Here is a 14,415-nt window from a genome sequence, read left to right as displayed (position 1 = left end):
CACTCTGACCCTCCGTCCCGTGTCCCGATCGTGGGGTCAGTATCGGGTCTGACCCTCTGACCCTCCGTTCCGTGTCCTGATCGTGGGGTCAGTATCGAGATCTGGTCCTCCGTCCCGTGTCCCGATCATGGGTCACTATCGGGTCTGACCCTCACGTCCCGTGTCCCGATCGTGGGTCACTATCGGGTCTGACCCTCTGTCCTGTGACCCGATCATGGGTCACTATCGGAGTCTGACCCTCTGACCCTCCGTCCCGTGTCCCGATCATGAGTCACTATCGGAGTTTGACTCTCTGACCCTCCGTCCCGTGTCCCGATCATGAGTCACTATCGGGTCTGACCCTCCGGCCCTCCGTCCCATGTCCTGATCGTGGGTCACTATCGGGTCTGACCCTCTGACCCTCCGTCCCGTGTCCCGATCGTGGGTCACTATCGGGTCTGACCCTCTGTCCCGTGACCCGATCATGGGTCACTATCGGAGTCTGACCCTCTGACCCTCCGTCCCGTGTCCGATCATGAGTCACTATCGGAGTCTGACCCTCTGACACTCCGTCCCGTGTCCCGATCGTGGGGTCAGTATCGGGTCTGACCCTCTGACCCTCCGTCCCGTGTCCCGATCGTGGGGTCACTATCGGGTCTGATCCTCTGACCCTCCGTCCCGTGTCCCGATCGTGGGGTCAGTATCGAGGTCTGACCCTCCGACCCTCCGTCCTGTGTCCCGATCGTGGGGTCAGTATCGGAGTCTGACCCTCCGACCCTCCGTCCCGTGTCCTGATCGTGGGGTCAGTATCGAGATCTGGTCCTCCGTCCCGTGTCCCGATCATGGGTCACTATCGGGTCTGACCCTCTGACCCTCCGTCCCGTGTCCCGATCGTGGGTCACTATCGGGTCTGACCCTCTGACCCTCCGTCCTGTGTCCCGATCGTGGGGTCAGTATCGGGTCTGACCCTCCGTCCCGTGTCCCGATTGTGGGGTCAGTATCGAGGTCTGGCCCTCCGTCCCGTGTCCCGATCATGGGTCACTATTGGGTCTGACCCTCTGACCCTCCGTCCCGTGTCCCGATCGTGGGGTCAGTATCGGAGTCTGACCCTCCGACCCTCCGTCCCGTGTCACGATCGTGGGTCACTATCGGGTCTGACCCTCTGACCCTCCGTCCCGTGTCCCGATCATGGGGTCAGTATCGGGTCTGACCCTCCGTCCCGTGTCCCGATTGTGGGGTCAGTATCGAGGTCTGGCCCTCCGTCCCGTGTCCCGATCATGGGTCACTATCGGGTCTGACCCTCTGACCCTCCATCCCGTGTCCCGATCGTGGGGTCAGTATCGGAGTCTGACCCTCTGACCCTCCGTCCCGTGTCCTGATCGTGGGGTCAGTATCGGGTCTGACCCTCCGTCCCGTGTCCCGATTGTGGGGTCAGTATCGAGGTCTGGCCCTCCGTCCCGTGTCCCGATCATGGGTCACTATCGGGGGCGGACAATCGGCTCGCTGTGTTACAAGTTGGGCTGGATTTTCGGATTTTCGGATGTTTTGGGGCGGTGAAGTTTTGCGGCCGGGGACAGTTTGAGTCGGCAGCGGTTACGGTCACCAGCCGGGCCCTGGGCGCGGGTCGGGGCGGGTCGGGTCGGGGTGTTAGAGGCGGTTACCCCTCCCGTGGACCGCTGAGCATGGGGAAAACCGCCAGCGAGTCAGCCGGCTCGGAGCGCCCCGCGGGAAGCTTCCCTGGGGGCGCGGGGGACATCACTGAAACACCACGAAGACCCTCGGTCGCCCCACATAGAGATAACACTAAAAGCGTGCCGCCCTTCCCGCGGGCGGACGTTCCTTCTCTCTCTCTGCGGCCGCAACAACTCCGGCCGCCCGCTGTCCCAGGCCCTCCCACAATGCCGCGCTCCGCGTCCCCCACAAAACCAATGTGTGGACGGTGTCGGAACCCGGGGGCGTTGCACAACAGTGAGCCCCTCTCCACGGGCCATAGTGCTCCGCGCCCCCTCACCCCCACCCCCCCACAAACCCCGCTCTAATGTCCCAGACCCCGGAAATCATTACCGTCGCCGACAGAGGCGGGAACGGACAGAATTACCATCCAACGTCGAGAATCATCCCAAGGCACTGCACAGGGAGCAATTATCAAACATATCTGATCCCGAGCCACACGACGAGATATTAGGGACAGGCGACCAAAAGCTGGGTCACAGAGGTCGCTTTTAAGGAGCGTCTTGAAATAGGAGAGAGAGGCGGAGAGGTTTAGGGAGGGAGTTCCAGAGCCTGGGGCCCAGGCAACAGAAGGCACGGCCACCGATGGTGGAGCGATTATAATCAGGGATGGTCAGGGGGGCAGAATTAGAGGAGTGCAGAGATCTCGGGGCTGGAGGGGGTTAGAGATAGGGAGGGGTGTAGGGGCTGGAGGGGGTTACAGAGATAGGGAGGGGTGTAGGGCCGGAGGAGATTACAGAGATAGGAAGGGTGTAGGGCCGGAGGAGGTTACAGAGATAGGGAGGGGTGTAGGGGCTGGAGGAGGTTACAGAGATAGGGAGGGGTGTAGGGGCTGGAGGAGGTTACAGAGATAGGGAGGGGTGTAGGGGCTGGAGGGGGTTACAGAGATAGGGAGGGGTGTAGGGGCTGGAGGGGTTACAGAGATAGGGAGGGGTGTAGGGGCTGGAGGAGGTTACAGAGATAGGGAGGGGTGTAGGGGCTGGAGGAGGTTACAGAGATAGGGAGGGGTGTAGGGGCCGGAGGAGGTTACAGAGATAGGGAGGGGTGTAGGGCCGGAGGAGGTTACAGAGATAGGGAGGGTGTAGTGGCTGGAGGAGGTTACAGAGATAGGGAGGGTGTAGGGGCCGGAGGAGGTTACAGAGATAGGGAGGGTGTAGGGGCTGGAGGAGTTACAGAGATAGGGAGGGGTGTAGGGGGCTGGAGGGGGTTACAGAGATAGGGAGGGGTGTAGGGGGCTGGAGGGGGTTACAGAGATAGGGAGGGGTGTAGCGGCTGGAGGGGGTTACAGAGATAGGGAGGGGTGTAGGGGCTGGAGGAGGTTACAGAGATAGGGAGGGGTGTAGGGCCGGAGGAGATTACAGAGATAGGGAGAGGTGTAGGGGCTGGAGGAGGTTACAGAGATAGGGAGGGGTGTAGGGCCGGAGGAGATTACAGAGATAGGGAGGGTGTAGGGGCTGGAGGAGATTACAGAGATAGGGAGGGGTGTCGAGGAAATATTTAGCTTAAATTAACTCAGGCGGAGACTTTCAGAACTGCACTTCGAGAGAATTTATTTTAAAAAGCAAGATATATCTCGGAGAGCCTGCTTGGACCGCACCAAGGCAAAACTCTGTCGTACAAGCAAATTGCACTTATCTTTATACAGAAATTGAATACAGAAATAGAAAAGAATCTTATTCATTAGTCCCGCGAGTACAAAGGCCGTCTCAGGAGGTGCACACTCTATCTGTCCTTGCATAGTTTTTCTCAGTTCACAGTCTAATAAGCAGAATCAAAAGGAGACTCCCTTTTAATACCAGATGGTCATTTAATTGCATCTCTAAGTTTCAAGGCTAAAAAGCGTGGCTATTTTTCTAGTCTTATTATTTCTTTAAGCATAGCAAAAAACAGAATTTAACCCTTCCCTCTAAATTAAGCCAGGTGTTCATAGTTTCTCTCTTCCACAATTCCCTCCTTGTTGATCTTTTTATTTTTTAGATCAACACAATTTCCTATATTCTCTTCTTGAGCAAAAGGGGGTGTATACCCTTCAGGATAGGGTTGCATTTTGAGATAATCGTCTTCATCAACCTTTTCGTCTAAGCGACTTAACCTCCCTTTCATGCATACACCTTTTCTTTCTATTTCGGAGAGCAGGCCTATTACTTGACTAATTAAATGTTTTAGTTTTATCCACATTCCGCAAAGGATTATTAATAATACAAGCATAACCACACCTACGATTACTATGGGGTGTATAGCAAGCTTCAGTACTGCTGTAGCTTTTGGGGACCATCCGGTAAACACATCCCACCCGTGGTGTACTGTCAAAGAGGTGACTTCATCTGCGATTCTCACTAGTCCCCTTCTTGTAACTCATTTCGACTCTAAATTGGTGGATGTCTCTGCCTTGCTTTGACAGAGCTTCCTCAATTTTTTTGTCATTACGTATCAAATTGTGCAGTTTGGTCAAATTAATTACAGGGGGTAAGGGTTCAATCTTGTGCACAGACAGATAATTTTCTACATTTTGCCACTGCCCAAAGGTATAAGTTCTTTTTACTTCAGGGTCATACAGGGTGTAGACTCTTCTCACGCATTTATTAATGGGGGGTTTATACAAAATTCCATCTAGATAGACAGGTTTATTTCCTGTCACACAGATCTCATTCTGTCCTATTTCCGTAATATCAGTGTCATTTGTTGGCTTTAATTCCCATTTACATACTCCAATGGAGTGCTGCAGTGAGCATGGTTCGTATATGGCGGTCTGATAGGGACATACCATTCCGAATGGCCACCTAGCACATCCCCTCTGGTGATGTGTCATATTCTTCTCATCGACCCAATCTCCTTTAAATTCTGGGTACCAGAAGTTCTGTCCAAACAGCTGGGGCATTACTTGGAACTGACACCAAATTTCTTTTCGTGTCATACTTACTATCTCTCCAGTAACGTTACATCTTTTTGAATTACAACTGGTATATCTTTTTGAGGGCTAATGGTTAAATTAAGAAGCTTATCTCTTTTGTTAATTTCCAGCAACCTTTCCCATGTGTTAGCATGGAAGGATAATATTTTCCTTTCTAACTCGGCTCTTAATAGCTGTCTGATCATTTCTTTAAACAGGCAATGGGTGTACTTGTTTACTCCCTGTTGTTCTTTCATTAGGTTCTCTATTTCCTTCTCTATCCTTTCATTCTGTTCCCAGGTCATTTCGTTTATGACGTAACCTGATATCTGTAATTGTTGTAATCCTTCATCCCAGGCATTTCTGATCTTTATATCTTCCCCTACCAGTCCCCCGACGGCCTGGATTTTATTTTGTAGGGTCTCGATATCCATGGAGTTCAATGCTCCTATTCCTGCTCCCACTCCACCTAACACAGTCTCTAATACATCCCGTTTCTTTCTTTGGGGTCTTTCTTTTTCAAAAGATACCTTAACACTGGTTGTGTGGCAACCATCTTCTTTCTTTGGGGGATATTTAATTCGTATTGTTAGATTTAATACACCTGGGGATCTTACCACTGGGATGCAAGTGGTCAGTATCCTTTTTAGATGTCCCGGGTCCCGGTCTTCTGGGTGGCCGGATTCTTTTACTGACCATTTTACCACAAATGGGTTTCCTCCATTCACCTGGGTGTTATTCATGAACAACATCCGCTGCCCATCTCCCATACCTGTAAATGAATAACGGAGGAAGTCTTTTCTCTCGTCCAGCCCTCCTATGTACCCCCATCTCTTGTTTTTCTTTGTGCTCCAGGTACACTTCATCCACACATCGGCCTGGAATTCTATGAACAACTGATACCCTTTCCCCAATATAAACTGGAACTCCCCTCTTTCTTCCTTCATTCCACACGCCTCACATCGTGCCGTAAAATTCCCTACTTTACAACTTTGGCCTGCTGGGCATATAAAATTGCCTTGCTGCCTTATACTATTACTTCTTTCCCATACCATATTTCCCTTCCATACTCTTCCTTCTTTTAGGACTTCTTCCTCCTGCCGGGATTTCCCTGTTGCTAAAATGATCAGTATACCCATCGCCCATTTAAAATTTTTCCAAGAGTCCCTTCCCATCTTCCCTTTCTTGTTTGTTTCTATCCCACTCTTGAAATAAGTCGTTACAATAACAACACGTCCACACGATAGTAACAGTGACCCAAATAATAAAGGCCCAAACTGGCACACAAATGAGCTCTGATATTCGTCCGTGAATTTTGGGCAATATTTTCAAGTCCAAATATTTAATACAAGAGCAGGTACAGTTCTTCAGCGAGAAGATGGCTGTTTTCTTAGTTGGGCGACCGTAGTATGTCCTGGTTCAATGCCTTTTCCTTCGGCTGTAATTCGTCGGGGAAATAATATTTACAGCGGGTTGCATGCACCCAGTTCGGGTGCTTTTCCAACTTCAACGCGGTTCGTGTTGTGAGAATTATCTGATACGGTCCTTTCCACCTAGGAGAAAAGGATTTTTTATTTAATGTTTTTACGAACACTTGATCTCCAGGTCTGAAAGGTGCATTTCCTTCCGACGGGGCACCTGTGTCTGCTTTATTTGTTCATGCAGACTTCTTGCTATTTCACACATGGCCTGAGCATACTTTAGTGATTTTTCATCATTCCAAATTAATGCTATTTTTTCATCTGCCAGTAGTGGTTTTACGCCAGTAGGCATTGGTCTTCCCAATAAGGCTTCATGTGGTGTTAAATCAGTGTTTCGGTTTTTCTGATTTCTTATTGTATACAATACTAATGGTAAGGCTTCTGGCCACTTCAGTCCAGTCTCCTGACATACCTTGGTAAGGGTAGATTTTATTATCCCATTTACTCTCTCTACCATTCCCGAGGACTGTGGTTGATATGGTATATGTAACTTCCACTGGAACCCTAACGCTTCTGCAAGGGTTTGCACTATTTTTCCGGTGAAGTGGGTTCCCCTGTCACTGTTGATTCCCATAGGTATCCCATATCTTGGTACTATTTCTTTAAATAGAATTTTTACTACTGTTCGGGCATCGTCTCTCCTAGTGGCGTACGCTTCTACCCACCTTGTGAACATATCTACTATGACTAATAGATACTTAAGACCTGATACTGGAGGCATGTGGACAAAGTCAATTTGCAAATTTTCAAAGGGCATACTTGGTTGGGGTAGATGATCATATCCAGCAGGTTTTTTACCTCTGTTATTTTGCTGACAAATTTGGCATGTCCTAGCAACTTTCTCAATTACTACTGTTATTCCTGGTGCATACCACTGTGCATTAATAGCATGTATCATCCCTCCTTTGCCCATGTGAGCCTGACCGTGTGCTAGGCGAGACAGGGGCAAAAATAGAGATCTAGGGCAAATGTCATTTTTTAAAATACAACCCTGGTTTTCCCAAGTTCTTCCTTCCTGCATGGTAACTTGTTGGGCTGTTTTAAGTTGTTGGATGTCAAGTACCTGTGGAGGGGAGACTGAGACTGCTTGAAGGCAGTCTGCCTGTGCCGAAGTGGCCTGTTTGGCTGCCTCGTCAGCCCTCCTATTTCCTACTGATACTTCATCCTCACCGGTTGTGTGAGCTGCACATTTGATAACGGCTACCTTACTTGGCAACTGAATGGCGTCTAATAGATTAAGCACCAGTTGAGAGTGCTTAATATGCTTTCCACCAGAGGTGATAAAGCCTCTGTTTTTCCACAGTTGTCCAAAATCATGGACCACACCGAATGCATATCTAGAATCAGTATAGATATTAGCAGTATGGTCTTTAGCTATTATACAAGCTCTAGTGAGGGCGAACAATTCAGCAGCCTGAGCCGAGGTTCCGGGAGGCAGGGCGAATGCTTCAACAGTTTCGTGGGGATTTACAATAGCATAGCCTGCCAAAAACAAATCATCCGACGGCCTATGTGATGATCCATCCGTATAGAGAATAAGATCAGGATTGTCCATGGGCTCTGTGAGCAAATCGGGTCTTGGTAAGGTGGCTACTTCCACCGTTAACAGACAATCATGCTGGTCTGGATCCTCTACTTCTTTAGTAGGAAGAAAGGTGGCTGGGTTCACTACCGGTGTACGTTGAAAGGTATAGTTAGGGTGTGACAGCAGTAATACTTCACAACCTGTTCTTCGAGACGCTGTAAAGTGTTGTGTGGCCGCTGAATTCAAAAGTAATAACACAGCATGGGCTGTAATGACAGTACATGGATGATCCAAAACAATAGGTACCGACTTCTCCACCATGACCGCAGTAGCAGCTACAGCACGTAGACATGCTGGCATTCCCCTTACTACTGGAGGCAGCAAAACCGAATAATAAGCAACTGGTCTATTTCCCCCACCATGTTCTTGGGTTAGTACTGCTGTTGCAAATACTGCGGGGCTTTCGGTGTATCCTTGGGGCAACCTGGTCCATGTGTACTGCTGCTTCTTGTGGGTGAAAGCAAACAGATACTGACTTTCTTGATTTAACGGGATAGAGTAAAAAGCTGAACACAGATCTACCACAGTAAAGACAGTTGCTGTTGGTGGTATAGCCGATAGTATAATGTTGGTGTCCGGTACCACAGGGGTGATAGGACTACTATCTTATTAATAGCTCTCAGATCTTGCACAAATCTCCATTCATTCGGCCTATTAACCTTTGGTATGGGCAGTATCGGAGTGTTACACGGGCTCTGTGTCTTTTCTAAAACTCCTTGTTCCAACAATGCAGAAATAACTGGCTCTGTCCCATTTTCTGCCTCTGGAAGCAGTCTGTACTGCCTAATGCTTGGTAACACGGCGTTCTTTATCAATTGTACCCGATGGGGTACTGCAGAATGTACTTGCCCAACATGATTCTTATGCTTTGCCCAAAGTTCAGAAGATACTTGATTCAATGCCATTGGCAGCTTAGGGCTTGGTTGTTCCGGGGTTGCTGTTTTTCAAAAGTGGAGGCCTGACTTTTACCTTTCCACTGGAGAATCTCCCTGTTGTGGGTGAGAAAGTCTATCTGAACATTTTGCAATTTTATTACTGCCCAAGGTTGATAGCCGTGTTGCTGTTTTTCTCTTTCTATTCCTACAATCATCGGACCCATATCTTTAGGTTTCGCTGGCGGTTTTACAGCCAAGGTCAGATGGGGTGTCGAGTTCGCTTCTCTAAACCGCTGTTGCTGTAAGGGTGTCAAATCGATGGCTACCCCCAATCCTTCTGGTCCAAAATAAATGCGGGGCATAGCTTCTACTATTTCTTCTTTATTTAAAAAGGATTGTACCAAACACTGGTAAGTTTCAGCTTTTTGGCGAGTGTACCAGGCTGTACAGTGAAGCTGAACTGTCTCAAAGCTTGTCAAAATTATATACATCAATTCTTCAGTATTAGAGTCAAATTTAGCTTTTAAGTTTTGTATAACTTCATGTATCAAGGGGGAATAGAAGTTGCCATTCAATTGCCAACAATAGAGGGTAGCCTTTTCTTTGTTATCCTCCCTTTTCTCTTCTTTAATCCCATTAAAGAACTGATGAATATTATTTGGAGGGAGCTCCATGTACATTCCTTCCTTTGTGCAATAAATTGTGGCTCCTAGTTTGCACAGTCTGTCTTCCCAATAAAGGGAGTGGTGTTGTTTTAGAGACTATCAAAGTCTCATCATTAACTGATTGTCCTTCAATTATCAATTTGGTAGGTTCAGATAAAAATTCTTTCATGGGGATATCGGCCACACCCATACTTAAGACGGTGGTGTTGCTTACAGATAATCCCACAGAGGATGGTACAGAAGACATAGTAGCACCGGTATCCACCAGGAACTTTACATAATGTCTCCTACTTTTACTACTGCCAGAGGGTTTTCTTCTATGTCTGCCGATAAGCGGAGGGCTGCCGCCTGTACCACTAAGCCTCCGGGGCATCCCTATGCTGATTATTCTGTGCCTGTCCTCATCCCTTTTGCTGATTTACTGACCTGTTTTAGCCATATTTTCCTTATAGGTAAATAGTCCCTCTCTATCCATGTTAGCCAGTACTGTAACTGTCTCTTTCCAACTTTTTCCTTGCCAGTCCAAAACCCTTATTTTGTACGTTCTTGCTTGTTGTGGCAACATACAATTTAACAAGGTTTGCACTGCCAAAGGTTCATTTTGATCCATTGGTATTCCTGCATGCTCGTCCCAACTATTTTTCCATCTGCCTGCAAAATCTATTCTTCTGCTTTCTGCAAGCAGCGGGTGACTTCCCCTATATCTCCATGCTTTTTAGCTCCCTTTAATAAATGGTACAGGTTTGCTCAAGCCAGTTGTGAAAGGCTACTGGCTTCTTAACAGGATTAGGGGCAGCTGATATCATATCCCGAGCTTCACCCGGTGTCCAGGGCTTTAGGACAGCCGTTGTTCTGATCATTACACGGGGGCTTGTGTCGTGGGGGTAGTGGAGGAATCGGCCTGTCTTATCCAGCTGAGCGGCCACTATTTCTATAATCTCCTGTCAATCATCTGGCTCGGTGGTTGGAAGACGGGGATATAAGCCGACAGGGGAAGCGGTCAAAACCGGGCCACTCGGGGGGGCTGTAAGAGGGAGGGGGCTTCTCCTTACCCTCCTCCTCTTTCTTTTTATTTAAAACTTCCTCCATATGGCCAATCCCCATCAGACCAACCGTACAAATCGCTACTAAACGTTACCGCGTATCTGTCGTCTCCTGTTTCTTTAATTACAGTGTCCGCCGGCGAGCCGGGCGGCACAGTGGGATCTCCTACCTTCTCTCGTTGCTTTACTACCTTACGGATTCTTTTCTCAGTCTTAGGATGTACTTTCATTCTTTCAGTTGAGAGGTCGTCCTTTCCTTTTCTAGGAGCTGGGCGCGAGTGGGGGGGGGAGTGTGAGAGGGGGGAGTGTGGGAGGGGGGAGTGTGAGGGGGGGAGTGTGTGAAGGGGGGGAGTGTGTGTGGGGGGAGTGTGTGGGGGGGTGTGTGTAGTGGGGGGGGAGTGTGGGAGGGGGGAGTGTGGGAGGGGGGGTGTGTGAGGGGGGATGTGTGTGGGCGGATGTGTGTGGGGGGTGGTGTGTGGGGAGGGATGTGTGAGGGGGGAGTGTGTGTGGGGGGGGTGTGTGTGGGGGGATGTGTGTGGGGGGAGTGTGTGTGGGGGGGGTGTGTGTGGGGGGATGTGTGAGGGGAGAGTGTGTGTGGGGGGGGGTGAGGGGGGTGTGTGTGTGGGGGGGGGGAGTGTGAGGGGAGGAGTGTGTGTGGGGGGGGGGGTGTGAGAGGGGAGTGTGTGGGGGGTGTGTGGGGGGGGGTGTGTGAGGGGGGGAGTGTGTGGTGGGGGGAGTGTGTGGGGGGAGGGTGTGAGGGGGGAGAGTGTGTGGGGGGGGTGTGAGGGGGGGAGTGTGTGTGGGGGGGAGTGTGCGTGGGGGGTGGGAGTGTGAGGGGGGGGGTGTGTGTGGGGGGGAGTGTGTGTGGGGGGTGGGAGTGTGAGGGGGGGAGTGTGTGTGTGGGGGGTGTGTGTGGGGGGATGTGTGAGGGGGGTAGTGTGTGAGGGGGGGTGTGTGTGGGGAGAATGTGTGAGGGGGGAGTGTGTGTGGGGGGGGGGAGTGTGGGAGGGGGGAGTGTGAGGGGGGCGGTGTGGGGGGTGTGTGGGGGGGGGGTGTGTGGGAGGGGGGAGTGTGGGAGGGGGGAGTGTGAGAGGGGGGAGTGTGGGAGGGGGGAGTATGAGGGGGGAAGTGTGTGTGGGGGGAGTGTGTGGGGGGGTGTGTGTAGGGGGGGGAGTGTGGGAGGGGGGAGTGTGGGAAGGGGGAGTGTGTGAGGGGGGATGTGTGTGGGGGGATGTGTGAGGGGGGAGTGTGTGTGGGGGGGGGGTGTGGGGGGGGAGTGTGGGAGGGGGGAGTGTGGGAGGGAGGATGTGTGTGGGGGGATGTGTGAGGGGGGAGTGTGTGGGGGGATGGTGAGGGGGGAGTGTGTGAGGGGGGAGTGCGTGGGGGGGTGTGTGTGGGGGGATGTGTGAGGGGGGAGTGTGTGTGGGGGGTGTGTGTGTGGGAGGAGTGTGTGTGGGGGATGTGTATGGGGGGAGTGTGTGTGGGGGGGTGTGTGAGGGGGGATGTGTGAGGGGGGATGTGTGTGGGGGGATGTGTGAGGGGGGAGTGTGAGGGGGGAGTGTGTGGGGGGATGTGTGGGGGGATGTATGAGGGGGGAGTGTGTGTGGGGGGTGTGTGGGGGGGTGTGTGAGGGGGGGTAGTGTGTGGGGAGATGTGTGAGGGGGAGTGTGTGTGGGGGGGTGTGTGGGGGGGATGTGTGGGGGGGAGTGTGTGTGTGTGGGGGGATGTGTGAGGGGGGTAGTGTGTGTGGGGGGCTGTGTGTGTGGGGGGATGTGTGAGGGGGGATGTGTGAGGGGGGTCGTGTGTGGGGGATGTGTGAGGGGGTAGTGTGTGGGGGGATGTGTGAGGGGGGAGTGTGTGGGGGGATGTGTGAGGGGGAGTGTGTGAGGGGGGAGTGTGTGAGGGGAGTGTGTGGGGGGGTGTGTGGGGGGATGTGTGAGGGGGGAGTGTGTGTGGGGGGTGTGTGTGTGGGAGGAGTGTGTGTGGGGGATGTGTGAGGGGGGAGTGTGTGTGGGGGGGTGTGTGAGGGGGGATGTGTGAGGGGGGTAGTGTGTGGGGGGATGTGTGAGGGGGGAGTGTGAGGGGGGAGTGTGTGGGGGGATGTGTGGGGGGATGTATGAGGGGGGAGTGTGTGTGGGGGGTGTGAGGGGGGGGTGTGTGAGGGGGGTAGTGTGTGGGGAGATGTGTGAGGGGGAGTGTGTGTGGGGGGGGTGTGTGGGGGGGGATGTGTGGGGGGGGAGTGTGTGTGGGGGGATGTGTGAGGGGGGATGTGTGAGGGGGGTAGTGTGTGGGGGGATGTGTGTGTGGGGGATGTGTGAGGGGGGATGTGTGAGGGGGATAGTGTGTGGGGGGATGTGTGAGGGGGGTAGTGTGTGGGGGGATGTGTGAGGGGGGTAGTGTGTGGGGGGGGGGGTGTGGGGGGGGATGTGTGGGGGGGGAGTGTGTGTGTGGGGGGATGTGTGAGGGGGGTAGTGTGTGTGGGGGGGTGTGTGTGGGGGGGGATGTGTGGGGGGGAGTGTGTGGGGGGATGTGTGAGGGGGGAGTGTGTGTGGGGGGTGTGTGGGGGGGGATGTGTGGGCGGGGAGTGTGTGGGGGGATGTGTGAGGGGGGAGTGTGTGTGGGGGGGTGTGTGTGTGGGGGGATGTGTGAGGGGGGATGTGTGAGGGGGGTAGTGTGTGGGGGGATGTGTGTGGGGGGATGTGTGAGGGGGGTAGTGTGTGTGGGGGGCTGTGTGTGTGGGGGGGATGTGTGAGGGGGGATGTGTGAGGGGGGTAGTGTGTGGGGGGATGTGTGAGGGGGGATGTGTGAGGGGGGTAGTGTGTGGGGGGATGTGTGAGGGGGGTAGTGTGTGGGGGGATGTGTGAGGGGGGTAGTGTGTGGGGGGATGTGTGAGGGGGGATGTGTGAGGGGGGTAGTGTGTGGGGGGATGTGTGAGGGGGGTAGTGTGTGGGGGGATGTGTGAGGGGGGTAGTGTGTGGGGGGGGGTGTGTGGGGGGGGATGTGTGGGGGGGGAGTGTGTGTGTGGGGGGATGTGTGAGGGGGGTAGTGTGTGTGGGGGGGTGTGTGTGGGGGGGGATGTGTGGGGGGGGAGTGTGTGGGGGATGTGTGAGGGGGGAGTGTGTGTGGGGGGTGTGTGGGGGGGGATGTGTGGGCGGGGAGTGTGTGGGGGGATGTGTGAGGGGGGAGTGTGTGTGGGGGGGTGTGTGTGGGGGGATGTGTGAGGGGGGTAGTGTGTGGGGGGGGGGCGTGGGGGAGGGGACAGGATGTGTCGTGTCATGTCGTGTTGTAGCTCGGACACGGTGTCGCGGTGGGTTTGGTGACTGAGAGCGACCTGACAGCATCGCTGATCAATGTTCCATGTGTTCCTCATCCTTTCCCCCTCTCCCCATACCCTCTCTCCCCTCACCCCCTCCCTCTCTCCCCCTTTCCACCTCTCGCCCCTCCCCCTCTCCCTCTCTCCCCCTCCCTCTCTCCCCCTCTCCCCCTCCCTCTCTCCCCCTCTCCCCCTCCCACCTCTCCCCCTTCCCCCCTCTCTCTTTCCCCCTCCCTCTCACCCCCTCCCTCTCTCCCCCTCTCCCCCTCCCACCTCTCTCCCCTCCCCCTCTCCCTCTCTCCCCCTCTCCCTCTCTCGCCCTCCCTCTTTCCCCCTCTCCCCTTCTCCCTCTCCTCCTCCTCTCCCACTCTACCCCTCCCCCCTCTCCCCCTCCACATTCCCCTCTTCGCCCTGTGCAGCCTCTTCAGTGTGATCCTGGAAACAGTGACCCACAAGTCGGGCACCAATCACCACAACGCAGGGAAGGCCGGGGGCTTTGACGTGAAGGCGCTGCGAGCGTTCCGCGTCCTGCGTCCGCTGCGCCTCGTGTCCGGCGTCCCCAGTGAGTACCGCGGACCGGACAGCTCGGGGTCAGTCCGGTATAGCTCGGGGTCAGTCCGGTATAGCTCGGGGTCAGTCCGGTATAGCTCGGGGTCAGTCCGGTATAGTTCGGGGTCAGTCCGGTATAGCTCGGGGTCAGTCCGGTATAGCTCGGGGTCAGTCCGGTATAGCTCGGGGTCAGTCCGGTATAGCTCGGGGTCAGTCCGGTATAGCTCAGGGTCAGTCCGGTATAGCTCGGGGTCAGTCCGGTATAGCTCGGGGTCAGTCCGGTATAGCTCGGGGTCAGTCCGGT

At 53.5% G+C, this 14,415-nt stretch overlaps 1 protein-coding gene across 8 annotated transcripts in view; it reads left to right on the top strand.

Annotated features, from left to right (window-relative positions):
- Positions 1–14,415, top strand: part of cacna1fb (calcium channel, voltage-dependent, L type, alpha 1F subunit) — a 263,577-nt gene that overhangs the window by 11,694 nt on the left and 237,468 nt on the right. For all 8 annotated transcript variants that reach the window (XR_011591270.1, XM_070872741.1, XM_070872737.1 and 5 more), the window contains one exon: positions 13,982–14,124. Coding sequence is in view for 7 of the 8 variants with exons in the window: in XM_070872741.1 (XP_070728842.1) it covers positions 13,982–14,124 (143 nt within the window). In the remaining variant the exon portion in view is untranslated. The remainder of the gene's footprint in view (positions 1–13,981; positions 14,125–14,415) is intronic.

Source organism: Pristiophorus japonicus, unplaced genomic scaffold (genome assembly GCF_044704955.1).
Source record: "Pristiophorus japonicus isolate sPriJap1 unplaced genomic scaffold, sPriJap1.hap1 HAP1_SCAFFOLD_356, whole genome shotgun sequence".
Taxonomy (NCBI): Eukaryota; Metazoa; Chordata; class Chondrichthyes; family Pristiophoridae; genus Pristiophorus; species Pristiophorus japonicus.
Note: the sequence above shows the minus strand (reverse complement) of the source record. Positions and strands in the feature narration are given on the sequence as shown.